The sequence below is a fragment of the Amblyraja radiata genome, chromosome 28, assembly GCF_010909765.2.
Source record: "Amblyraja radiata isolate CabotCenter1 chromosome 28, sAmbRad1.1.pri, whole genome shotgun sequence".
NCBI classification, from domain to species: domain Eukaryota; kingdom Metazoa; phylum Chordata; class Chondrichthyes; order Rajiformes; family Rajidae; genus Amblyraja; species Amblyraja radiata.
Window position 1 is genome coordinate 9639510 of NC_045983.1, and position 26143 is coordinate 9665652.

At 48.1% G+C, this 26143-nt stretch overlaps 1 protein-coding gene and 1 long non-coding RNA gene across 4 annotated transcripts in view; one reads left to right on the forward strand and one right to left on the reverse strand.

Annotated features, from left to right (window-relative positions):
• Positions 1–5891, forward strand: part of LOC116988812 — a 28682-nt gene extending 22791 nt beyond the window's left edge. The window contains exons 2-3 of the long non-coding RNA XR_004416074.1: positions 621–625; positions 5801–5891. This is a non-coding gene — a long non-coding RNA (uncharacterized LOC116988812). The remainder of the gene's footprint in view (positions 1–620; positions 626–5800) is intronic.
• A 4055-nt stretch (positions 5892–9946) lies between these two features.
• The window catches only part of rtn4rl1 (reticulon 4 receptor like 1), a 48919-nt gene continuing 32722 nt past the window's right edge, over positions 9947–26143 (reverse strand). For all 3 annotated transcript variants that reach the window (XM_033045744.1, XM_033045745.1, XM_033045743.1), the window contains one exon: positions 9947–12476. In XM_033045744.1, the coding sequence (XP_032901635.1) occupies positions 11155–12476 (1322 nt within the window). In that variant the 3' untranslated portion in view covers positions 9947–11154. The remainder of the gene's footprint in view (positions 12477–26143) is intronic.

Sequence of the window (26143 nt, forward strand, 5' to 3'; positions counted from 1 at the left end):
TAACCTGCAAACCTGCACGTCTTTGGAATGTGGGAGAAACCAGAGCACCCGGCGAAAACCCACGCGGCCACGGGGAGAACGTACAAACTCTGTACAGACAGCGCCCGTAGTCAGAGTCGGACCTGGGTCTATGGCACTGTGACGCAGCAACTCTACCCCTGTGCCACAAAAGGAAGGAAGCTGTTGCCCTTCCCCAGTCTGATCTCAATGTAACTCGACGCCCATAACAATTTTGTCAGCTCTCTGAGAGAAGGAAGAAAATACAAATTCTTCACTCAGAGGGCAATGAGTCATTGGCAATGTCTGCCCCCAATGGAGCTGGAAGTTGGATTATTCGATATATTTAAAGGTAGAGATAGATAAACGTCTGAGAGATCGAGGAATCAAGGAAATGAGGACCGGCACAGAAGAGGATTTGAGGCCAGTGTGGTTTCAGCCATGATCGTATTGAATGGCGGGTTTACTTTGTAGGGCCAGTGGGCTACTCCTGCAGTTGTTGACTCCCTTGTGACTCTCACCTGCCGTCTAAGTTGTACCCATCGCAACTGTCCCAAAGATAATTACGGATGGGCGAAGACTACATCATGGAGTCTTCCTACACATAAAAGATGTGTAGGAAGGAGCTGTTTTTACCGAAGATAGACACAAAAAGCTGGAGTAACTCAGCGGGTCAGGCAGCATCTCTGGAGAAAAGGAATAGGTGACGTTTCAGGTCGGGTCTGTAGAAGGGAGCCGACCCGAAACGTCAGGTTCAGTTTAGTTTCGTTTTTCAGTTTAGTTTAGAAATACAGCACGGAATCAGACCCTGCGGACCACTGAGTCCGCGCCGACCACCGATCCCGCACACTAACACTATCCTACACACAATTACCAAACGAATGAACCTACAAACCTGAATGTCTTTGGAGAGTGGGAGGAAACTGGAGCTTCCGGATAAAACCCTCGCAGGTCACGGGGAGAACGTACAAAATCCGTACAGACAGCGCCCGTAGTCAGGATTGAACCCGGGTCTCCGGTGCTGTGCAATTCTACCGTTGCGCCACCGTGCCACCTTATGCCATAGTCAACTATTCCTTTTCTCCAGAGATGCTGCCCGACTGGCTGAGGTACTCCAGCTTTTTGTGTCTATCTTCAGAGTAATAAAAGAACAAGGCTCAGAGAAGGTCAAAGTCGGCGGAGGGGTTCCCGGCCCTTGCTCCAGGACCAGGGGCCTAAGGTCGGATGTTGGAGGAGAATGGGACTGGACCTGGTGCAGAGATGCCGTTTGGCCTCCTTGACTGACCATTCACTCTAGGTTGTCCGCTTGGCTGGAGTATCGGAGAAACCAGTTTCGGTGAAACCGCAGGATAAGGAGATGGAGATGAAGGAGAGAGGAGTGATGAATGGAACTGCTGGGTTTTGGCAGACGGCATTATGGAATTACTTAGTGTGGACTCTGAGACGATTCTGAGCGCAATACCAAAAAAGGGTACTGATCCGTTCACTCTTATAGGGTTGACTCTACTCACTGCCTTATCCTACGTCACTGTCACCTTTGGTTCTTTTTGTTTTTAGTTTTAGAAAATAGAGCATGGAAGCAGGCCCTTCGGCCCAGCAAGTCCATGCCGACCATCGATCACGTGTACACTAGTTCCATGTTATCCCACTTTCCCCATCCCATGGTGGAGCAGCGGTAGAGTTGCTGCCTTACCGCACCAGAGGCCCGGGTTCGATCCTGACTACGGGTGCTGTCTGTACGGAGTTTGTATGTATCCGGAGGGATTTCTGCAGTTTCTCTGATTTCCCCCCACACTCCAAATATATACAGGTTTGTAGGCCAATGGCTTTGTAAATTTGCAAATTGTCCCTAGTGTATGTTGGATGGTGTTAGTGTGCAGGGATCGGTGGTCAGCGTTGACTTCGGGGCCGAAGGGCCCTTTCCCTTCAAAACTACACAATTTACAGAGGCCAATTAACCTACAAACCCACAAGTCTTTGGAATGTGAGAGAAAACCGCAGCACCTGGAGGAAACCCACACAGTCACAGGGAGAACGTGCAAACTCTGCACAGACAGCATTCGTAGTCAGGATCGAACCCGGGTCTCTGGTGCAGTGGGGCAGCAACTCTACCCACTACGCCACTGTGCCATAAGGTCATGTGATAGAAAAATATCCACTGACTTGGCCTCCACAGCCTTCTGTGCCGCCAACCTTATTTGTGGCCTGTGATATGTGAATTGCAAGCTGCACATAACAAGCTTGCTTTGAAACTGTGTGGAAATTAAGTAGGTTATTTTGTACTGATGATATAATTGACTTTCTTCTCTATTTTATTTTTCAGATAAGTTCATAAGTTCTAGGAGCAGAATTAGGCCCATTCGGCCCATTAACCCTACTCCGCCATTCAGTGATGGCTGATCTATCTCTCCCTACTAATCCCATTCTCCTGTCTTCTCCCCATAACCCCTGACATAAGAAGTCCATATGTTGTAGGTCAGAATTAGTCCATTCGGCCCATCAAGCCCATTCTATGATGGCTGATGTATCTTTCCCTCGAAACCCCAATATTCTGCCTTCTCCCCATAACCCCTGACACTCGTACCCAATCAAGAATCAACATTTAGCAGTGTGTTGAGAGCTCTGGTTTAATGCCTGAATCCAGCTTTGAGCTTTCCCCTCCTTCAGGTTAGGGTTGCTAACAGTATGTCCCCACAGGCGATTGACCACACTCTCCAGGGATGTGTTACCAGGCAAGTTGAGAAGCTGTTTGGCTTGGAGCTTGCTTCACATATGTAGTCATTGTTTAAACCTGCCGTAAAGATCACCGACAAAAACAATCAAAGTTGCAGTATCCCTTTTATTTCTTCATAAAGACAGGCACAAAGTACATTGTTAGGCTGAAAGAAGCACTCACTCTCTCTCCCTTCCCCTCGCTTGCCTTTACTTTCAATCCACTCTCCTGAAGGTTAAATCATTCAGGGGCCAAGACCCATGTGTACCCTTCACCTGTTGGACATCACTAGACATTTTAATGTCAATAACCTAGAGTTAAGTTACTGGACTAGTAACAACCAGGGGACTGGGCTATTGATCAGAAGGCATGGGTTCGAATCCCACCACTGCATCTCAGGAACTTAAATTTATGACATTTCAAAAAAATGTGGAGTAAAAGGCCTTATCACTATTGGAGTCCGTGCAAACGACTTTATTGTTATAGAAACTCATCTGGTTGTATTACCTGGTTCAGCCATCATGTGAGCCAGACCCATATTAACGTAAACGCAAGGAACTGCAGATGCTGGAACCTTGCGCAAAAAACCCCACAAAGTGCTGGAGGAACTCGGTGGTTTAGGCAGATTCTCTGGAGGACGTGGATAGGCTTAGTGTGAAGAAGGGTGCCGACCTGAATCGTCGCCTATCCATGTCCTCCAGAGATGCTGCCCGACCTGCTGAGCTACTCCAGCACTTTGTGTTTGTTACCCTTATTAATGTAGTTGACTCTTTCCCTTTCAAGTGAGCGGGTGAAACTCCCAGCTTTGGGTGGTATGGCATAAGTAGGGAGTAATGGGCAGGATAATGACACTGACTTAGGGATTTGGGAGATTTCCTCATCACTAAAACCTGCACATCAGCACCAAGTCCTTGAGGAGATTTCCTTCGCTCCATAGATGCTGCTGCACCCGCTGAGTTTCTCCAGCATTTTTGTGTAGCACCAAGTCCTTGGTTGGTTAGTGATGAGAAAGTCCTTTATCTTGTAGGTGCATAGGACAGGTTTGGAGGGATATGGACCAAACACAGGCAGATGGGACTAGTGCAGCTGGGACATGTTGGCCAATGTGGGCAAGTTGGGCCGAAGGGCCTGTTTCCACACTGTATCACTCTATGACTATCTGTCAGACCTCTCATGCGGCATGGTGACGCAGCGGTAGAGTTGCTGTCTTACAGCGCCAGAGACCCGGGTTCGATCCTGACTATGGGCGCTGTCGGTATGGAGTTTATAGCGTTCTCCCCGTGACCGCGTGGGTTTTCTCTGGGTGCTCCTGTTTCCTCCCACATTTCAAAGACGTACAGGTTTGTAGGTTAATTGGCTTTGGTAAATATTGTAAATTGTCCCTAGTGTGTAGGACAGTGTAAGTGTGCGGGGATCGCTGGTTGGTGCGGACTCGGTGGGACGCAGGGCCTGTTTCCGCGCTGTGTTGCTGAACTAAACTAAAAGTGAACTAAACGTACAAGCAGCTTAATGGCAACACTGCATGCTGACCCTTATAGGGTCTCGACCCAAAACGTCACCCATTCATTCTCTCCAGATATGCTGTCTGGCCTGCTGATTTACTCCAGCATTTTGTGTCTATTTTGGGATGACAATATTGGGTCTTCACACAGAATGCATTTTAGTGAGGGAAGAGTTTGCAGAGTCGTACAGCATGGAAACAGGGCCTTGGCTGTAACCCATCCCCCGCCATGCAAAATGCCTCGCCGCAGCTAGCCCCATTTCCCTATACGCCTCTCAATCTATCCATACATTTTAAATGTTGAATTTGCTGCAGGCAGCACCACCGGAGAGAAGGAATAGGCGATGTTTCAGATCAGAACCCTTTTTCAGACTGAAAGTAGAGGGGGGAGGATGGGGGGGTGGGGGGGGGACGGGGGGGGAACCGGAGGTAAGTAAAGGCCGGAACAAATCAGGAATGGCAACAGATGACCACTGAAGGGCGGAGTCCATAATGGCCCTGTGTTGGCTGGGGGAAGAGGTGATAGCGAAGGGATACAAGGATGCGGCAGTACAACTGGTAGAACGACTAGGGTGTGGGACGGAGGGAGAGAGGGAGGCATAAAGTACATTGTTAGGCTGAAAGAAGCACTCACTTCCTCTCAATCCACCCTCCTGAAGGCTAAATCATTCAGGATTGTCAGAGGTACGGGTGTCGGGGGTTATGGGGAGAAGGCAGGAGAAAGGGGTTAGAAGGGAGAGATAGATCAGCCATGATTGAATGGCGGTGCAGACTTGATGGGCCGAATGACCTAATTCTATTCCTATTCCTTATGCCCATATGAATGCAGGGTTTACTTGAAATTAGAAAAATCAATATTCATTTGCTTGAGTTTGCTTGAATTTGCTGAGGTGTGTCTTGAGCATCTGCATGACTCAGGGCTCAATGCTGTGGGGCTGTCCTCTGGGATGTGCTACTGTAGAGGACCAGCGGGGAAACCATCAACGCGGCAGTGAAAAGCTCCCGCTGCCCTGCCCCAAACTCATTGGAGCCCCATCGCAAGGCCTACTCCATGACCTACTGCTGGCACCTGCAAAGATTGAGGATAACGTGCCGTCTCCATGGAGACGGGCTGCACGCAGGCATATTGGAGGCAGCCTAGATGGCACATCTTGGTTGGCATGGAAGAATTGTGCCAGTTTAGGGTCCTACACCTCCTGCACACCAACCAGTTGGCGGACGTGTTAAACTCCATCAACTATTTGCCAAAGGATTGTCTATAAATTTAGTTTAGTTTAGTTTAGAGATACAGCGTGGAACAGGCCCTTCGGCCCACCATGTCCGTGCCGACCTTCGATCCCCTCACAATCACACTACCTTGCACACCAGCAACAATTTATAATTATACCAAGCCAATTAACCTACAAACCTGTACGTCTTTGGAGTGTGGGAGGAAACTGGAGATCCCGGAGAAAACCCACGCAGGTCACGGGGAGAACGTGCAAACTCTGTACAGACAGCATTCGTAGTCAGGATCGAAGCCGTGCCTCTGGCGCTGTGAGGCAGAAACTCTACCGCTGCGCCAACGTGGAGCATGATAACTGATGAAGTGCTAACATTGCGTAATGGGAATAACATGACTTGTGATGAAAATGTTGACTTGAATGTCAGAATACAGAAGAGTCCAGCACAGGAACAAGCCCTTCGGCCCACAATGTCCGTGCCGAACATGATGCCAAGTTAAAGTAATCTTTGCTTGTTAGTGGATTCTATATCTATCCATCCACAAGCCATGATTGTTCTGTATTATTTGTTATTTTACAAATTATATATGTATTGAAATTAAATAGCTGGAGCCAGTAATATCCCACATAATTAAACAACATTTTAAAATGAGTTGGGAGGGAAGAATGGTTCGCTGGGGTGACATAATATTCAAGCTTCCTCTTGTCCTGACAGCCACCAAGCAGAGCCGCTGCCTCACAGCACCAGAGACCCGGGCTCGATCCTGACCTCGGGTGCTGTCTGTGTGGAGTTTGCGCGTTCTCCCTGTGGCCTCCTGCTGCTCCGGTTTCCTTCCCACATCCCAAAGATGTGTAGGCTCGTAGGTAGGTTTAATTGGCCCTCTCTGTAAATATCCCCAACTGTGCAGGGAGTGGATGAGAAAGTGGGGCAACATAGAACCAGTGTAAACGGGTGATCGATGATCTACGTGGGCTCCTTGCGCAGGGTTCCATGATGTATCTTTCAATTCGGTTCAACTACTTCCAACGGAACTCAACGGATTGCAGTCAGGTTCAGTTCTGGTATTAAACCAGCACCTGCAGTTCTTTCCAAATCAGTTCTAGTGTTGGTGACCTCCTCCCTATTGTTAGACATGTTGGGGTAGGTGGTGACTTGACTAAGACCAGGGTTAGTCTTGGCACCAGTCCCTGTCTCCACAGATTACTACTGTATCAAAGGGGCGGTAGTTTGATCGACCACACAGCTAAAATTTAATCTGCCCAAATAAAATAATTCTGCCGTAAAAGTTAATGGCCATGAAATCATTTGTGTTGGGGAATAAAATGAAAATAACCGCAGATATTGGCATGTCTGTAAGCAGCCTCCGTGGGCCACAAGCCCAACGTCAATTCCTGGAGACATAACTCACCGCTCAATAACATTTTAGTGTGTTTTCTTTAAGTTTTTTTTTTAAAGCAGTAAATAAAATTGGCTAAGTTGTCATTTGCACCGCTGTTTTATTTGCTGAATGTTGTACAAATTGCTTGTTGGTAAATTGAACCTTTTCAATGGAAGGGTGTTACAGGAAAGCAAGTGGTAAGTGGGTAATAACAGCCTTTGACTGCTTTTATTTAGAGTAGATATTTCTCATCAATGTTTAGAATCCTTTCTATTCTGCCAGCGAGCAAAACACCGCTGTGTTTAGGAGGTTGTGTCTTTTTGTATCTCGTCTCAAGGTTTTTTTAAGACGAAAAGGATGATTAATTATCAGAGGTGTTAACATTGGAGATGGAACCTTTCCCAGATACTGCCTTTCTAAACAAAGGGTTGCGACAGGTAACAGCATCATACGAACACACACCGTTTACAGATGAACGTGTGGGAGGAGAGTTTAGGAAGCAACTGCAGACGCTGGTTTACACCGAAGGTAGATACACAATGCTGGGGTAACTCAGCGGGACGGGCAGCGTCTTTGGAGAGAAGGAACGGGTGACGTTTTGGGGTCGTGACCCTTCTTCAGATGCTATCCATCGCTGTTTTTTTCAGGAACAGAAGAGGTATTTTTGAGTCGACCAGCAGGATGGGTCTGAAGAAGGGTTTCGGCCTGAAACGTTGCCTATCCCCTTCGCTTCATAGATGCTGCTGCACCCGCTGAGTTTCTCCAGCATTTTTGTCTACCTTTGGGTCTGGAGACAGGACTGGTTAAGAATGAAGAGGACACCATTGAACTGGACGGGAGAAGAGAGTAGGTGATTATGACATATTGAGATTATGGTGGGGAGGGGCTTGTGGGGGCAATCAAACACTGATAGCAAGCTGTTTAGTTTTGTTTAGAGATTCAGGCCCTTAGAGATACAGTAAACAGGTCCACACTGACCATTGATCACCAGATTAGGTTAGTTTAGTTTGGATTAGTTTAGTTTATTGTCACGTGTGCCAAGGTACAGTGAAAAGCTTTTTGTTGCGTGCTATCCAGTCAGCAGAAAGACTATACATGATTACAATTGATCTGTCCACAGTGTGCGGATACAGGATAAATGGAATAATAGTTGCAAGGTAAAGTCCAGTAAAGTTCTATTAAAGAGGGTCTCCGATGAGGTCGATTGAACTCAGGACCGTTTTCCAGTTGTTGATCGCGCTCGTTCTATGTTATCCCACTTTCTTATCTGCTCCTACATACCAGGAGCAAGTTACAGAGGACAATTAACCTATAAACCTGCACGTCTCCGGGACGTGGGAGGAAACAGGAGAGGAAACCCACGTGGTCACAGGGAGAATGTGCAAACTCCACACAGGCAGCACCTGAGGTCAGGATCAAACTCGGGTCTCTGGCGCAGTGAGGCAGCGGCTCTGCAAAGCTGCACGCTCTGCTGCCAAAGATCCTGACCCGAAACGTTGCCTGTCCATTCCCTCCACAGACACTGCCTGACCTGCTGGGTTTTCCCAGGACTTGTTGCTTTCCTCAGCCAAGAGGGTTGTGCTTGTGCTCTATCATCTATGTGACCATCTGAATGCAACAGTGACGGGAACACGTCTGATAAAGTATGGCCAGGTGGCCTGAGCTTAGCTTGTTGTAAGTTAGTAATACTTGTGCCCCCTGATAAAATTGATTGATTGCATTGATAGGAAGATACTCCCTGGAAACAGGCCCTTCGGCCCACCTGTTCACACTAATTCTGTACTATCCCACTTTCGCATCCACTGCTTACATTATTGAGGCAATTAACCTACAAATTCGCATGTCTTTTGGATGTGGGAGGAAACCAGAGCACCTGGAAGAAGGTGCAAACTCCACACAGAGAGCACCTGAGGTCAGGATTGAACCCGGGTCTCTGGTGGTGTGAGATAGTGTCTCTATAGTCTACATGCTGCCACAGTGCATCATCCTCAGCTTCAATCAATCCAAGGTTTCTCCATCACAGTCGCTTGGGTGAGGCCACTGGTTTGCCCCATATTAAGGGAATTAGTCGAATGCATTAAACTAACTCTGTGTGTTTGCCTGGTGAATGTCTTTGAAAATGAGCCCTGCTGTCCGTGGAGAGAGTGAGTGAGAGAGATGTAGAGGGAGAGACCGAGAGAGAGATAGAGGGGGGGAGAGGGAGAGAGAGAGGGAGAGGGAAAGGGAAAGAGAGAAAGTGGGAAAGAGGGAGAGAGGGAAAGAGAGAGGGAGAGAGGGAGAGAGAGAGAGGGAGAGAGAGAGGGAAAGAGAGAGAGGGAGAGAGAGAGAGCGAGAGAGAGGGAAAGAGAAAGAGAGTGGGGGGGGAGAGAGAGAGGAGTCTACAGTAGTAATGGCATTGACTGCACCAGAGTCCATAGTCCAAATTTTAAAGCCCTAAATGTCTATCTGACCAGCCCTCACCCTCCCCTGGGATTGGACCTCAGACCGGTGACATCAGACCGGTGACATCAGACCGGTGACATCAGACCGGTGACATCAGACCGGTGACATCAGACTGGTGACATCAGACCGGTGACATCAGACCGGTGACATCAGACCAGTGACATCAGACAAGTGACATCAGACCCGTGACATCAGACCGGTGACATCAGACCAGTGACATCAGACCGGTGACATCAGACAAGTGACCACACCTGCCATTTTAAATGACCTGTCTTCACGAGATGGATTCCGGGAATGTGGGTCCATGTGAATGCATGGGTCCATGTGGTCAGAGCTGTATCCTGAGTGAAGGGGTCTGAGCTGGAGTGGGGGGGGGGGGGGGGGGTTGTTTATTCAGACATGGCTTGAGGCAGGAGAAGCCCTTCCCCTGAGTTCCAGGCACTGGCCCCCTGAGTCCTGCTATCTCTCAGTGCCACCTCTGACCCGTGGCGACATCACGGTGTGTACAAAGTACATTTACCTTGTCAATCATTTGGACAAGACACCAAAAAGAGATACTGCACGTAACCTTGATTTCTTCCAAAAACAGCTTTTCTTTATATATATATATATATATATATATATGTGTGTGTGAGCATATATATATATATATAAATATATATTATATATATATTTAATACAATTCTGAAAATTCAGGTACAACAAATTTAATATTTAATACAGAAAAAATAACTCAAGTAGAGAAGATTTAGTTTCCTCGTCCAATCGAGACACATCCAGAGCACGAAGGTTGTTTCCTTGAGATCGTGGATGTGTGCGGCACTCCAAGACCATTTGGCCCATTGTAACCCAGCCTAGCCCACTTTGCGGCTCATGTTCGGCAGCTTTGAAGGTCGCGCCGTTCAGTGTTGGCTCCTGGCAGTGGCCATAATAACCCCAAGCAAGAGACAGAGCAGGGGGTGCTGCCAGTCAGAGCAGAGCAGGGTAGACTCTTGCATCCCAATCCGGAACTCGTGTAAAAACCATCCACTAATTCTCCAACACAGAAAGAAATACCTTAGCATAAACTGTAACAGGGTGACAATATAATCTGTAAACATATACTTCCAGAAATTAATATATCTCAATTATATAAGGGCTGTGCATTGAGCAAATGATCGGTTGACACTTAAAAAAAATATTCCATTGGGAATTTTTTTTCATACAATTATCTGGCCTCCAGTTTTTGGTACCTGGATGAATCAAGTTCTGATGATCATCCTTAGCGATTATACTATGCATATTATTCAGCAGGGAGCAATGTAACCTCACTGGGAGGTCGGAGGTCGGCGACACCACTTGTATCTCGTCGCTGGGGTTTGCGGAGTCGGATGCCACCGTCACCACGGTCCCCGCCGCTCGCCGACCGGGAGTTAGAATCCTTTTCCCCCGGGAACGCTGGCCGACTCAGCAGGGAATGTCGACGGAGCACAGGCGGGAAGGAGTAAGGAGGGAGGTTGGGCCGTCACTTGATGGAGATACAACGTTCCCAAGCAGGCTCGACAACACTAGCGGCTGGAGTGGCATCCATTGAGACTTGGGTGCTCCCCTGTTCATTTGCACCCCGGGTCGGCCGGCCGTCTGTCTAATCCTGAGGATTCCCCCACTCATCCAAAACAGAACTCCATCCAACAAATCCACGGATTTCCCCAAGCCCACAGTAGCAGTCGTTGTAATTTCAAAAAGAAACGTCACATTTTTTTGTTTGTTTTTCGTTTAATGTTGATTTTTTTGTTGTTGGTCCCTATGGGTCGATGGCAGTGTTAGAATGTCTTTGCCTTTCTCATTGACTGGGGGGGGAGGGGTGGTGGGGGGGTATGGGGTGGGGAGCAGGCTCGGGGGGGTGGGGGGGTTGGGGTCTCAGCGGACGACGAGGACCAGAGCCAGGAGGAGGGTGAGCCAGCCGGGGGCGGAGGTTGGCCTCAGTGCCCTCCCCGAGGGCTGCTGGATGCCGGGAGGTAGCTCCAAGCGGGTGCGGCGGGTGCACTTAATCCGCGACTTGTGCCGGGTGGGGTAGGGGCGGTGGGTCTGCTCCTTCTGGCTGGCGTCGGGCAGGTAATCGTTGCCCCACACCCCGTCCGCGTGCTCCCCGGCCGGCTCCTTGGGCGCCCCCTCCCCCAGGTAGTTCTTGGCCGAATCGTCGCGCTGCCCGGTGCCATTCTGCCCCTTGGCCAGGGTGTTGCTGCCCCTTGAGGGGTGACCCCCTCCCGGCCTGTCCTTGCCCGAGTGGTGAGGGTGCTGCTTGGGGTTGGTCCGGATCTGGTTGAGGGAGTCGTGGCCTGTGCAGTTCTTGAAGAGCTGGGCGGAGAGGACCTTCAGGTCCTTGCCCTGTACATCCCTGGGTGAGTCGCAGACCACGCTGGAGCTCGACCCTCTGAACCGTAGCAGCCATTCCCACAGAGAGCGAGCCTTGCAGCTACATTCCCACGGATTCCCGTTCAGCCGGAGATACTGCAACGATCCAAGCTCCGCCAAACATTCGCCCGGCAGTAAACTCAGGCTGTTATTGAACAAATACAAAATGGTCAGCCTCCGAAGATCATGGAAAGCCTGCTTATTAACCCAATGAAGCCTGTTCTGGTGGAGCAAGAGGCGGTCGAGGTTCACCAGCCCTCTGAAGGTGTTCTGGGACAAACTCAACAACTTATTCCCATGCAGGAAGAGCTGGGTCAGGTTCACGAGCTCCAAGAACAGGTCATCCTGAAGATACTCAATGTGGTTATCCTGGAGATAAAGGTACTGTAAGTTGTGGAGTCCTTCGAAAATCCCATTGGGCAAGAAGGTCAGGCCACAGCGGTAGAGGTGCAAGGAGTGCAGCTTCTCCAAGCCGCTGAAGGTGTCGGCATCCAGGAACCTCAGGTAGCGATTGTCTCCGAGGTCAAGCTCTTCCAAGAGGCCGAAGCCCTGGAAGGCCTCGGGGTCGATGAAGGTGATGTTATTCGAGTACAACCATAGGGTGACCGTGGATGGGCTGAAGTTGTTCCTCAGCAGGAGCGTGATCCTGTTGTTCTGCAGGAATATCCTCTCGCTGTTGGCCGGTATTCCTTCCGGGATGGTGGTGAACCCGTGCGATTGGCAGGTGATGGTCATCGGCGACGGGTAGCAGACGCAGTGGCGGGGGCAGGAGAGCGAGACGTGAAGCTCCAGCCCCAGTAGCACCAGGAACAGTTCCAGGTTGCACCCTGAAACACGAGAGGAGACACAGTGTTACTTCTACACCCTTCAATCTCATGTAAAAGTCAAGTCAAGTCACATTTATTTATATAGCACATTTAAAAAACAACTCTCGTTGGCCAAAGTGCTTTACATTTGTTATAAGAATAGTATAAACAAACAAACTACATACATATAGAAACATAGAAACATAGAAATTAGGTGCAGGAGTAGGCCATTCGGCCCTTCGAACCTGCACCGCCATTCAATATGATCATGGCTGATCATCCAACTCAGTATCCTGTACCTGCCTTCTCTCCATACCCCCTGATCCCTTTAGCCACAAGGGCCACATCTAACTCCCTCTTAAATATAGCCAATAAACTGGCCTCAACTACCCTCTGTGGCAGAGAATTCCACAGATTCACCACTCTCTGTGTGAAAATTTTTTTTCTCATCTCAGTCCTAAAAGATTTCCCCTTTATCCTTAAACTGTGACCCCTTGTTCTGGACTTCCCCAACATCGGGAACAATCTTCCTGCATCTAGCCTGTCCAACCCCTTAAGAATTTTGTAAGTTTCTATAAGATCCCCCCTCAGTCTTCTAAATTCTAGCGAGTACAAGCCGTATACATATAGCCCTCGCTCAGTGGACGTCAGGAAAGGCTTGGGAGTATAGATAAGATTTTAGTCTCGACTTAAAGGAGTCGATGGAGGGGGCAGTTCTGATGGGAAAGGGGATGCTGTTCCACAGTCTAGGGGCTGCAACCGCAAAGGCGGGGTCGCCCCTAAGCTTATGCCTAGACCGTGGGATATTCAGCAACCCCAAGTCGGCCGATCTGAGGGACCTGGAGGTGGAGTGGTGGGTGAGATGATTTTTAATGTAGGAGGGGGCAAGCCCATTGAGGGCTTTGTAGACATAGAGGAGGGTCTTGAAATGTATACGGAACCGCACAGGGAGCCAGTGGAGAGAGGCCAGGATCGGGGTGATGTGGTCCCTTTTTCGGGTGCCCGTCAGGAGTCTCGCTGCGACGTTTTGGACCAGTTGCAGGCGGTACAGGGAAGATTGGCTGATGCCAGTGAAAGCATTTGGTTACAGACTTAAAGGGCCTGCCCAACTTTCACGACCTCATTCACCACCCCTGCCGAGTTTGCCCTTGACTCGTACTCGCAGCATGGTCGTCACGAGGTCGTAGGTAGGTCGTGATGCTGGTCGTAGGTACTCGTGGCATCAAGTAGGTCGGGGCGTTTTTCTAGTCTGATGAAAAATGTCCACGAGTAAAAAAGGTTGTGAATTAGGTCGTGAAAGTGGGACAGGGCCTTGAAACAATACAGGGGGAAATACATATTATTTCAAAATTATGGTGTGAAACTAAAAATAAGGACTCATAGACTCACACAGCATGGAAACAGGCCCTTCAGCCCAATTTATCCCATCTACACAAGTCACACCTGCCTGCGTTTGTCCCAAATCCCCTCTAAACCCATCCTATTCATGCATCTGTACAAATATTTGTTTTAAGCGATGTGATAGTACCTGCCTCAACTACCTCCTCTGGCATTTTGTTCCATACACCCACCATTCTTTGTGTAAAAAAAAGTTGCCCCTCAGGTTCCTATTAAATCTTTCCCACCCCAACCTTAAGCCTATGTCGGAGGTGGACAAAAGTGCTGGAGAAACTCAGCGGGTGCGGCAGCATCTATGGAGCGAAGGAAATAGGCAACGTTTCGGGCCGAAACATTGCCTATTTCCTTCGCTCCATAGATGCTGCCGCACCCGCTGAGTTTCTCCAGCACTTTTGTCTACCTTCGACTTTCCAGCATCTGCAGTTCCTTCTTAAACATTTTGCTTAAACCCACGTCTTCGGGTTTGTGATTCCTCTACTCTGGGTAAAAGACTGTGTTTGTTTACCCAATCTATTCATTTCATGATCTTATACACCTCTATAGGATTACCTCTCATCCACAGTTGTACTTCATCTGACATTTATCTCATGGACCAGGTATAGTTTACAACTCAACAATATGAACAATGAATTCTCCAATTTCACGTAACCCCCTAACAAACCCCCCCCCCCCCCTCTCCCCCTCCCCTTTCTTCCTCGCCCCCCCCCCCCCCCCCCCTGTGCCCCAGCAGGAGCCACAGTGATGTCTCCCGCTTTTCTCCTCCTACATTCATTCCTCTGGCTTCACAATTTGCAATTCTTCAATCCTTTTGTCTCACACCTTCTGTGTTTTTTCATCTCTGGCCTCTGTCCAACCATCGGCCTATAACACCCCCCCCCCCCCCCCCCCCCCCCCCCCACTTGATCTGAAGAAGGCCCCGACCCGAAATGTCACCCATTATGTTCTCCAGTGATGCTGCCTGATCCACTGAGTTACTCCAGCACTTTGTGCCCTTGTTTCTACTAAACAATCTGACACTTAATGAGCAGGAACTGGACATCAGCCATCAGCTGTTAGGTTTAGGTTTCAAGTATATTATTGCCACGTGTACTGAGGTACAGTGAACAGTCTTGTTTTGCATGCTAGCTAATCAGATCAGGTAATACTCCACATGTATGCAACCAGGTTAAACTCAAGTACGATAGATAGAGCAAAGGGGAAGATACAGAACGCAAAAGATAGTTCTCACTCAGCATTGTAGCGCATCAGCTCCAAAGACAAAGTCCAATGTCTGCATTGGCGTAGAGGTGAATTAGACAGCACTCTACCTAGATTATCAGGAGCCTGACAACAGAGGGGAAGAAGCTGTTCCTGAGTCTGGAAGGGCCGTTCAGAAGCCTGATGTCACCCTCCAGGGTTACCCTCCAACATCCAGGAGGCAGAGGCTTGTTCACCCAAAAGGCGGCACACTGGTGCAGCGGTAGAGTTGCTGCCTCACAGCACAAGAGACCCAGGTTCGATCCTGACTATGGGCGCTGTCTGTACCGACTTTGTACATTCTCCCCGAGACGACACGTGGAATTCCCCCGGTTTGCTCCCACAATCCAAATACGCAGGTACTTAGGTTAATTTGGCTTCGGTAAATATTATAAATTGGCCTTATTGTGTAGGATAGTGCATGTGCACAGAATGATCACTGGTCAGTACGGACTCAGTGGGCCGAAGGGCCTGTCTCCTCGCTGTATCTCTAAAGTCTAAAGCCTGAAGAGTGATGCTGCTGTCTCAGAACTCCAACAACTCAGCTTCAGTGCTGGCCTCCTGTGTAGTCTATGTGGAGTTTGCACGTTCACCCTGTGACCACGTGGGTTTCCTCACACATCCCAAAGAAACATAGGTTGGTAGATTTAGTTTAGTTTAGAGATTCAGCGTAGAAACAGACCTTTGGGCCCTTTGGGTCCGTACTGACCAGTGATCACCCGTTCGCTAGTTCTATCCTCCACAATAGGGGCAATTTACATGCCGGGTAGTGGGCAGGTGCTATAGAAGGTAGACGCTCCCACCCTCATGAGTCTCGGGCAGATGGGGCTCGTCAGCCTGGGAAGGCAGTCCATCTAGGAGAGGGAAAACTCTGATTTAAAACCTCCACTGCCTTGTGGCCATATCCAGTCATGGAAAAGGCTCCTGGAGTAAACCTCAAGAAAATCCAGTCGGAGCCCCTAAGGCAGTTCGTCGTTGTCTACAACCTCGCTCTGGCAGCTCCTGCGACGGCGCTGGTGCCAAACTGTAACGGCCCTGTTGTTCATTTGGATCGATCAGCGACGTGGAGAGGGGGGACGTGCTGCATGGGCAACAGCCTGTCCTCCATATGTCATCGCCCAGGCTTGCATCCGACCACACATCACCTGCAAACCAGTATGCATCACCCATGATCAGCCATGACCGAAGGGGGCCTACCACTACATGTCAATTAACAAGGGCCTGAACTACAGGGAGAGTTTGGGCAGGTTTGGACTCTATTCCTTGAAGCGCAGGCAGATGAGGGGTGATCATATAGAGGGGTATAAAATCTTGAGTCTAATAGTTAAGGGTAAATGCAGAGTCTTTTACCCGAGGTAGGGGATTCAAGAATGAGAAGGCACAGGTTTAAAGGTAGAGGGGAAAGATTTAATAGGAACCATAGAGGCACATTTTTCGCACAGAGGGTGGTTGATATATGGAACAAGCTGCCAGAGGAATTAGTTGAGGTAAGTACAATAACAACATTGAAAAGACATTTGGACAAGTACATGGATAGAAATGCTTTAGAGGGATAGTGGCCAAATACAGGCAAATGGGACTAGCTTAGAGGGGATCAAACCTAAACCTAAAATTCTTAGCCAGCAAGTACTGGTTGGGCCGAAGGAGCTGTTTCCATGCTGTACACGGAAGGACACACTGCCGTTCGAGCAAGTACAGCAATGCTTCACTGGATTGTTATGTACCTTGGGATTTTTATGCTTGCTATAAGGAGAGTTTATGAAAGTTGACCTGATATTCTTCGCTTGTTTTATGTGGGGGGTGGGGGAAAGTTTTTTTAATCTCTTACATCGACAGAGATGCGATTTTTTACCGTATCGTCCGCACTGCGGCCTAACATCGAGGAGTTGGCGAACTCTGCTGGAGATTGACTTCGGGAGCTCTAACCTCGGGAGCCGGCAATACTTACCATCATGGAGCTTGCGATCCCTGTCGGGGATCGACTTTGGAGCGAGAGAATAAAGAGGAAGAAGTTTGATTGGCCTTCCATCACAGTGAGGGATGTGGGGAATCCGCTGATAACGAGGAAGACGAGGAAACACTTTTTCTCACAGAGAGTGGTGAGTCTGTGGAATTCTCTGCCTCAGAGAGCGGTGGAGGCCAGTTCTCTGGATACTTTCAAGAGAGAGCTAGATAGGGCTCTTACAGATAGCGGAGTCGGGGGATATGGGGAGAAGGCAGGAACGGGGTACTGATTGGGGATGATCTGCCATGATCACATTGAATGGCTCAAAGGGCCAAATGGCCTACTCCTGCACCTAATGTCTATTGTCTATTGTCTAAAATACGTTTGTGTCTGTGGAAGGGTCCCAACCGGAAACATCACCCATCCTTTTTCTCCAGAGATGCTGCCTGACCCGCTCAGTTACTCCAGCACTTTGTGTCTATCTCAAGGCAGACAACAAACTGCTCAGCGAGTCAGGCAGCATCTGCAGAGATAAGATTGCCGTTTCTGGATGGGGCCCTGCATCAGGACTGAAAGTAAAGTGGGCAGATGGACTGTGTAAAGAGATGAGGACACAACGTGTTGGAGTAACTCAGCGGATCAGGCAGCCTCTCTGGAGAACATGGATAGTTGACGTTTTGGGACAGGACCTTTCTTTTTCTGAAGAAGGGTCCCAAACTGAAATGTCCCCTATACAAGTTCTCCGGAGATGCTGCCTGATCTGCTGAGTTACTCCAGCACTTTATATGCTCATTTGTGTAAACCAGTATCTGCAGTTCCTTGTTTGTACAGGGGATAGGTGGAACCAGGAGAGGTTATAGATAATAGAAACATAGAAAATAGGTGCAGGAGTAGGCCATTCGGCCCTTCGAGCCAGCACCGCCATTCAATATGATCATGGCTGATCATCCAAAATCAGTACCCCATTCCTGTTTTCTCCCCTGATTATGTTAGCCCTAAGAGCTATATCTAACTCTCTCTTGAATACATCCAATGAATTGGCCTCCACTGCCTTCTGTGGCAGAGAAATCCGCAGATTCACAACTCCCTGGGTGAAAACGTTTTTCCTCATCTCAGTCCTAAATGGCCTACCCCATATTCTTAAACTGTGACCCCTGGTTCTGGACTCCCCCAACATCGGGAACATATTTCCTGCATCTAGCTTGTTCAATCCCTGAAGAATTTTATTTGTTTCCTTAAGAATCCCTCTCATCCTTCTAAATTCCAGTGAATATAAGCCCAGTCGATCCATTCTAAGACCCGTGTTTTTATTAAGACAAGTGACTATAACTGCATGTCCTTCCTCAGGTACTCGTCTTCACTGGCATCTTCCAGCTCCATTTTCAGGCCTCCCTGTACATACATTCGATGCACCACTGGCTCCAATGTCTTTCCCTCCAAATCTTGTGTTCCACTATCTCCACCACCTCACCTGGTTCCACCTACTGGCCATCATCTCACTCCTCCCTCTCGCCTCCTTCCACTCGCTATCTTTCCCTCCTTGTACTAAACGTTATTCCCTTACCATGTATCTGTACACTGTGAACGGCTCGATTGTAATCATGTATTGCCTTTCCGCTGGCTGGTTAGCACGCAACAAAAAGCTTTTCACTGTGTCAATAAACTCACTAAACTAAACTAACACACAATGAGGTAGGGTCTTGACCAGAGGCATTGACCATCTTTCTGCCTGCACAGATGCTGCCCGACCTGCTGAGTTTATTGTTTTTAGAGATACAGCATGGAAACATGCCCTTTGACCCACTGTGTCCACACCAACCATTCATCACCTGTTCACACTAGTTCTATGTTATCCCACTTTCTCATCCACCCCCTACACCTCAGGCCAATTAACCAACAAACCCGCACGTCTTCAGATGTGGAAGGAAAACAGATCACCCGCAGGAAACCCACATTGTTACAGGGAGAACGTGCAAACTCCACACAGCTGGATTGAGCCCAAGTCTTTGGTGCAGTGAGACATCAGCTCAATCAACTGAGTTGGATGTTTGCAAGCTCAACTTAAGTCCAAGGAGATGAACGTGTGATCTTGGCTGACACTCCACTGGGAGAACGTGCAAACTCCACACAGACAGCACCCGAGGTTAGGATCAAACCCGGGTCTCTGACTCGGGGCTCCACCGGTAGTTTGTTTCTTGCTCCAGATTACAGCATCTGCGTCCCTGCCTGGTGCAATTTTTTGGCTTTTATATATTTATTCAGCTGCGGAGGAGCTATGAAAGTCAAGCCCCAATACCACTTCCATTGTACATTGACACATCTGCTCTCCAGCTCAATGTGACTGGACCCCCTACCAACATCCAGCTGAAATCAGCTAATCCAGCACAAAACGTCACTGACAGGAACTATTGTGAGGGGAATGTTATCGTAAAATGTTTAATTAGTCTTCCAACAGTGATCAAGAGTAAAAACTATTAGCTTATGCACTCTTTCCACCAACCTCTGCTCTTTGTAATTGATGCAGGGGAAAATAGTTTTTTTGTTGTTGATGCCGTGCGCAATTGGTAATTTGTTTTGTCGGGGCCCTGCATGCAGCACGGGCAATTGTGAAAGGCTGCAGATTCGCAACGCAAGATAAGCTGAAAATGGAATCTGAATTTTCTTAAATTACCAGTCTCCCGGGAAGTGCTTAAAATATATTTTCATCGGCATAGCAACGGGATCATGGCAAGGAGGGCAGCCGCGGAAGGGTCATGAGGAAGGGCCCGTTCTTGCAAGCGGGTCAGCCTGAGGGTGAGTGGATGGGGGAGGGGGTGGTGGGTGAGGGTGGGGGGGGGGGGGTAGAGGGGAAGGAAAATAATGGGTCCCGCTCGTGTGGAAACAGCCAGCACAGCCAAGAGTCATAGAGCCATACAACATGGAAAGAGGCCCTTCAGCCCAACTTGCCCACACTGGCCAACTACACCAGTCCCACCTGCCTGCATTTAGCCCATATCCTTCCAAATCTGTCTTAACCATGTACCTGTCCAACTGTTTCTTAAACGTTGGGATAGTCCCAGCCTCAACTACCTTCTCCGGCAGCTCGTTCCATACACCCACCACCCTTTGTGTGAAAAAGTCACCCCTTCAGATTCCTATTAAATCTTTTCCCCCTTCACCTTAAACAATTGTCCTTTGGTCCACGATTCACCGACTCTGGGCAAGGGACTCGCCACATCTATTCCTCTGATGATTTTATATAAAATAACTGGATTAATACCTGGCGCATTGCCCAGGTCTAGGGCACCTTGTGGAAGTGACAGCGTGGGAAGGGAGATATTGTCTCCGTACTGAAAGGAAAATAAAATATAAAGAGGAATGAAGCTTCACAGATGTGATGAAAATGTGCATATGGTACAGTGCAGAGACTGGCCATTCGGCACACCGCACCCATTAGCTTTGATCGAATAGGACAGGCTCTTCAGCCCATCAAAGTCCATGCTGACCATCGATCACTCGTTCACACTAGTTCCATGTTATCCCACTATTGCATGCACTCCCTACACACTATGAGCAATTTTCAGAGGGTCAATTAAGGAGGAAACCGGAGCACCCGGAGGGAACTCATACGGTCGCAGGGCGAATGTGCACACTCCACACAGACAGCACCCGAGGTCGGGATCGAACCTGGGTCTCTGGCGCTGTGAGGCAGCAGCTCTTCCAGCAGTGCCACTGTGCCACCCATAATTGAGGTATATAAAATTACGGGGGGTTTAGATAAGGTAGTCAGCAATAAACTCTTCTCCAAATCAGAGGGAAATAAACTTAAAGGACATAGATTTATAAGTTCATATGTTCATAGGATGTAGGAGCAGAATTAGGCCATTCGGCCCATCAAGTCTACTCCACCATTCAATCATGGCTGATCTATCTTTACTTCTCAACCCCATTCTCCTGCCTTTTCCCCATAACCCTTGACACCCGTGTCAAACTCCACCTTAAAAATATCGATTGACTTGGCCTCCACAGCCGTCTGTGGCAATTAATTCCACGATTCACTACCATCTGTGTAAGAAATTCCTCCTCATCTCCTTTCTAAAGGTACGTCCTTTTATTCTGAGGGTTTGGCCTCTGGTCCTAGACTCTCCCACTGGTGGAAACATCCTCTCCACATCCACTCTATTCAAGCCTTTCACTATTCAGCAAGGGGGGGGGGGAGAGATGTAGAGGGGACTGAAGGGGGTCCTTTTTCATCGAGAGAGTGACAGATACCTGGATCGCCCTACCTGAGAGAGTGGTGGAAGCAGAGTCGCTGATAGGATTGGACACCCACCGGCCAGCATGGCTGCGGTGGGCCGAATGGCCTGTTTCCATGCGGTATGATTCTCTGGCTCTATTTTTAGCTGTTAAAAAAAGTGCTGCGTGGATACAAATGGTTGTTCTGCCTAGTCCCGAGTCACAGGGATGGCTGGCGCAAACGAAGCACTTAAAACGAGAGGCTTGTAAAGGACACACTCAGATCGACAGCACAGATACTGCAGACGTCAACATTCAGCTCCTACCTCTCAGCCTCATGCACCTTGTGAAGCAAACAATATTTTCCTCAATTATTTAAGAGACATCCTTAAGGTTTTTTTTTCCCTCCCCTCACATATTTTAAACATGAAATCCTGCAAGAACGCCAAAGAGATGTGTATTTTAAATGGATTTACTGGGAGAGAGGGGAAAAAAAATCATTTAAAAAAAATGAAACTCTGAAATAAAAATAGAAGTCACTTGGAATACAAAACCGGTCGGCAACTGGGAAATAAAAAGATGTTGTGACTTTTCAGCTGGTCTGCTCTTCAGACAGAGAAGAGTTGCAGCAAGTGCTGCATTGTTGCTTGCCCCTGCACGGGTGCGCATTCCCGCACTCGCATTTACTATGCTGAAAATTCAATTTGCCCTTTAATTTTTACTTAAATTATTCAGCGGCTTGCAACATCAAAGTGGAGACCGAGCTCTGAAAACATATTTCCATCGTCAGATAACTTGAATGCAGTGACTTTGAATTAGGAAGAAGGAAAATAACACAGAGTGGGTAAGATGTGCACTCGCCTTGTGCCTGTCTCATCCCAAAGCACTAGATAGATGATGAGCTGCTTATGAAACGGAGCGGGTGTTGTTGTCTAATGGGAAGGCACTGGTCAGAACGCATTTACAATATTGTGAGCAGTTTCGGGCCCCATATCTGAGGAAGGATGTGCTGGTGCTGGACAGGGTCCAGATGAGGTTTACGAGAATGATCCCAGGAACGAATGGGTTAACATATGATCATTTGACGGCACTGGGCATGTACTCACTGGAGTTTAGAAGGATGAAGAGGGACCTCATTGAAACTTACCGAATGGTGAAAGGCCTGGATAGAGTGAATGTGGAGAGGATGTTTCCACTAGTGGGAGAGTCTAGGACCAGAGGCCATATCCTCAGAATAAAAGGCCGTACGTTTAGAATGGAGATGAGGAGGAACATCTTTAGTCAGAGGGAGGTGGATCTGTGGAATTCATTGCCACAGACGGCTGTGGAGGCCGTCAAAGGATATTTTTAAGGCGGAGACTGATAGATTCTTGATTAGTACAGGTGTCAGGGGTTATGGGGAGAAGTCCGGAGAATGGGGTTTGCGAGGGAAAGATAGATCAGCCTTGATCAAATGGCGGAGTAGGATTGATGGGCCGAATGCCCTAATTCTGCTCCTGTCATTTGTGAACTTAAGGGCCTGTCCCACTTGGCCGTCATTTGCGCGTCACGCAGATGGCGTGCGAAGACTTTGTACATCACAACATCCCGTGACACCGCGCGCGGCCGCACATCACTGCCTATGTCATCACGCACCATGCGCGCATCACGTGCGAGTCACGTGCGTCGTGACGTGTAAATTATGTCGCGTAAATTACGCGCAAGTGACGGCCAAGTGCGACAGGCCCTTTATGAATCGTGCCCAGCAGTATCTCACAAGCATCAGCGACTCGATAATCTGTTCTTTAAGTAAGGCTGGTTGAGTGAATGGAGCTCTGACTGAACCTTGAACATTTCAGATCACGTCCCATGTTGCTAACAACCACTACCTTGTAGGGTTGGGGAGCCATGCTGTCTAATAAGAAAGCCTGTGGTTACAGATGGTCCCATTGCAGAGCCTATAGCTTGAAGATTTGTTGGTGATTAAATGCTATGCATGGATGCATACAACACCCAACATTTTCGACAGAGGATACAACTCCACCTATTTTGACTCCCCCCCCCCCACACACACACACACACACAGTTGAATGGATAAGAGAGAGCCAGTGGATGTGGTGTATCTGGACTTACAAAAAGCCTTTGACAAGGTCCCACACAAGAGATTAGTGTGCAAAATTAAAGCACATGGTATTGGGGGTGGGGTATTCACATGGATAGAGAACTGGTTGGCAGACAGGAAACAAAGAGTAAGAATTAACGGATCCTTTTCAGAATGGCAGGCAGTGACTAGTGGGGTGCCGCAAGGCTCGGTGCTGGGACCCCAGTTATTTACAATATACATTAACATTTTAGACGAGGGAATTAAATGTGACATTTCCAAGTTTGCGGATGACATAAAGCTGGGTGGCAGTGTGAGCTGCGATGAGGATGCTATGAGGCTGCAGGGTGAGTTGGAGAGGTTGGGTGAGTGGGCAGATGCAGTATAATGTGGATAAATGTGAGGTTATCCACTTTGGTGGCAAGAACAGGAAAGCAGATTATTATCTGAATGGTGTCAGATTAGGAAAAGGGAAGGTGCAACGAGACCTGGGTGTGCTTGTACATCAGTCACTGAAAGTAAGCATACAGATCAGCAGGCAGTGAAGAAAGCTAATGGCATGTTGACCTTCATTGCGAGGGGATTTGAGTTTAGGAGCAAGGAGGTCCTACTGCAGTTGTGCAGGACCCTGGTGAGACCGCACCTGTAGTATTGTGTGCAATTTTGAGGAAGGACATTATTGCTATTGAGGGAATGCAGTGTAGGTTCACCAGGTTAATGGCGAGACTGACATATGGTGAAAGAATGGGTCAAGTGGGCTTGTATTCACTGGAATTTAGATGGATGAGAGGTTATCTTATAGAAAGCAGGAAGAGAGGAGAGGCAGGACAAAGCATGGCAGGTTAACAGGTGGCCACAAGCGAGGGTGGTAGTTGATAGGCAGATGGTTGAAACAAAGCCCAGAGAGAAAAGCAGAAGGTGTGAGACAGGATTGAAGAGATGCGAATTGTGAAGCTAGAGGAGGGAATGTAAGAGGAGTGGGGTGCCTTGTTTCTACTTGCATTATCGCTGGAGGCATCTGCATTCATAACCCTTTTAGCCACTCGCAGTCTCCACTCTGACACACCATGGGTTCAGGTTGAACACAACAGGTATTTGAGGATCATTCTGAAAGCGAGATATCAAGTCTCTAGATTAGAGTGCTGAAGGGATCAACATTATCACTTGCAAGGCAGGTTTTTCCGTGCATACCACATACAAATACTGGAAGCAAAGTTTCAAGGTGAGAGGGGTAAAGTTTAAAGGAGAAGTCGGAGGCAGGTTTTATTACACACTGAGCGGTGGGTGTCGGGAACGCGCTGCCAGGGGTGGTGGTAAACACAGATATGATAGTGACATGGAAGAGGCATTTAGATGGACACATGGACATGGAGGGATATGAGTCATAGAGATATCTTGTCATACAGCATGGAAACAGGACCTTCGGCCCAACTCGTCCATGTTGACCAAGATGTTCCATCCAAGCTAGTCTCATTTGCCCGTACCTGGCCCTAATGCTTCTAAACCTTTCCTATCCATGTATCTGTCCAAATGTCTATTAAATGTTATTATTGTAACATTAGCAGCTCGTTCCATATACGCATCACCCTCTATGTCAAAAAGTTATCCCTCAGGTTCCTATTAAATCTTTCCCCTCACACTTTAAAGCTATACCCTTTATCCTCGTTCCTCTACGCTGCGAAAAATAAAACTCTGCATTCACACTATATCTCTCTAAACGCTGAGGTTAGAAAGAATCTGCTTTAACACATCAGGTTGTGGTGCTTTCATTCCTGAGCTCGAGAGGGTTGGCTGAACTCGCAATCTAGGCCAACTTCCAATACAATATTAAGAGAGAATAATAAAAGGAATGGTACCTGCTCTCAGAGGCACTGATCTTTTTAGATGAACCATTAAAACCATTAAAACCATGTCCCTTCTGCACGTTTGAGGGTTGTAAAAAAGATTGCATGACCAGTTAATTACAGCAGGGGACGTGTTATCACCAAAATGCATTGACCCCAAAATTTAAACCCGGTGCTAATCGTGGCATTTGCACAGTGCGTACAAGTTCTCCTGTCTTTGCCTGCCATTGAGAGAATGAAGATGAAGAAATTGTTCAGGAAACCATTTTACGAAAGGGATCTATTAACACGAGGTTCCATTTTGTATTGTGCAGTTAAACCTCGGAACTAAAGTCTCCAAGAGCAACTTATAACATGATATTTGTGATAAAGCCCATGGTATTCAGAACAGTACAGTGTAGAATGCATGTGCCAATTATGATGCCAAATTAAACTACGGTAACTCCTAGGGAGAGTGGATGTGGAGAGCATGTTTCCACTGGTAGGAGAGTCTAGGACCAGAGGCATAGTCCCATTCAAGGTAGTTCTATGTTATCCCACTTTCTCATCAACTCCCTACATACTAGAGAGCAATTTCAGAGACCAATTGATCTACAAACCTGCACGTCTTTGCGATATGGGAGGAAACCAGAGCACCCATGTTCTCCCTGAAACCCATGGGGTGAAAGGGAGAACGCGCAAACTCCACACAGACAGCAACCGAGGTCAGGATAGATGTTCTACCAGCCACGCCTCTGTGCTACCCTGTTCCCTGGGCAACCCAGATTTGATTTGGTCTACTCCTCGATTCCTGGCCCAAGCAGAGCTGGTCCAACACAGGTCAAAGTCTCTTCAGGGAACAGGCTTCACAACACAAAAACAGGCGGTTCATTGCATATTTGGCCCATTGAATCAATTCCAGCTCCCTGTAGAACAAATTTCATCAACAGACAGTTTATCAACAAAGTGTCTAAATCAATGGTCCAAAGAG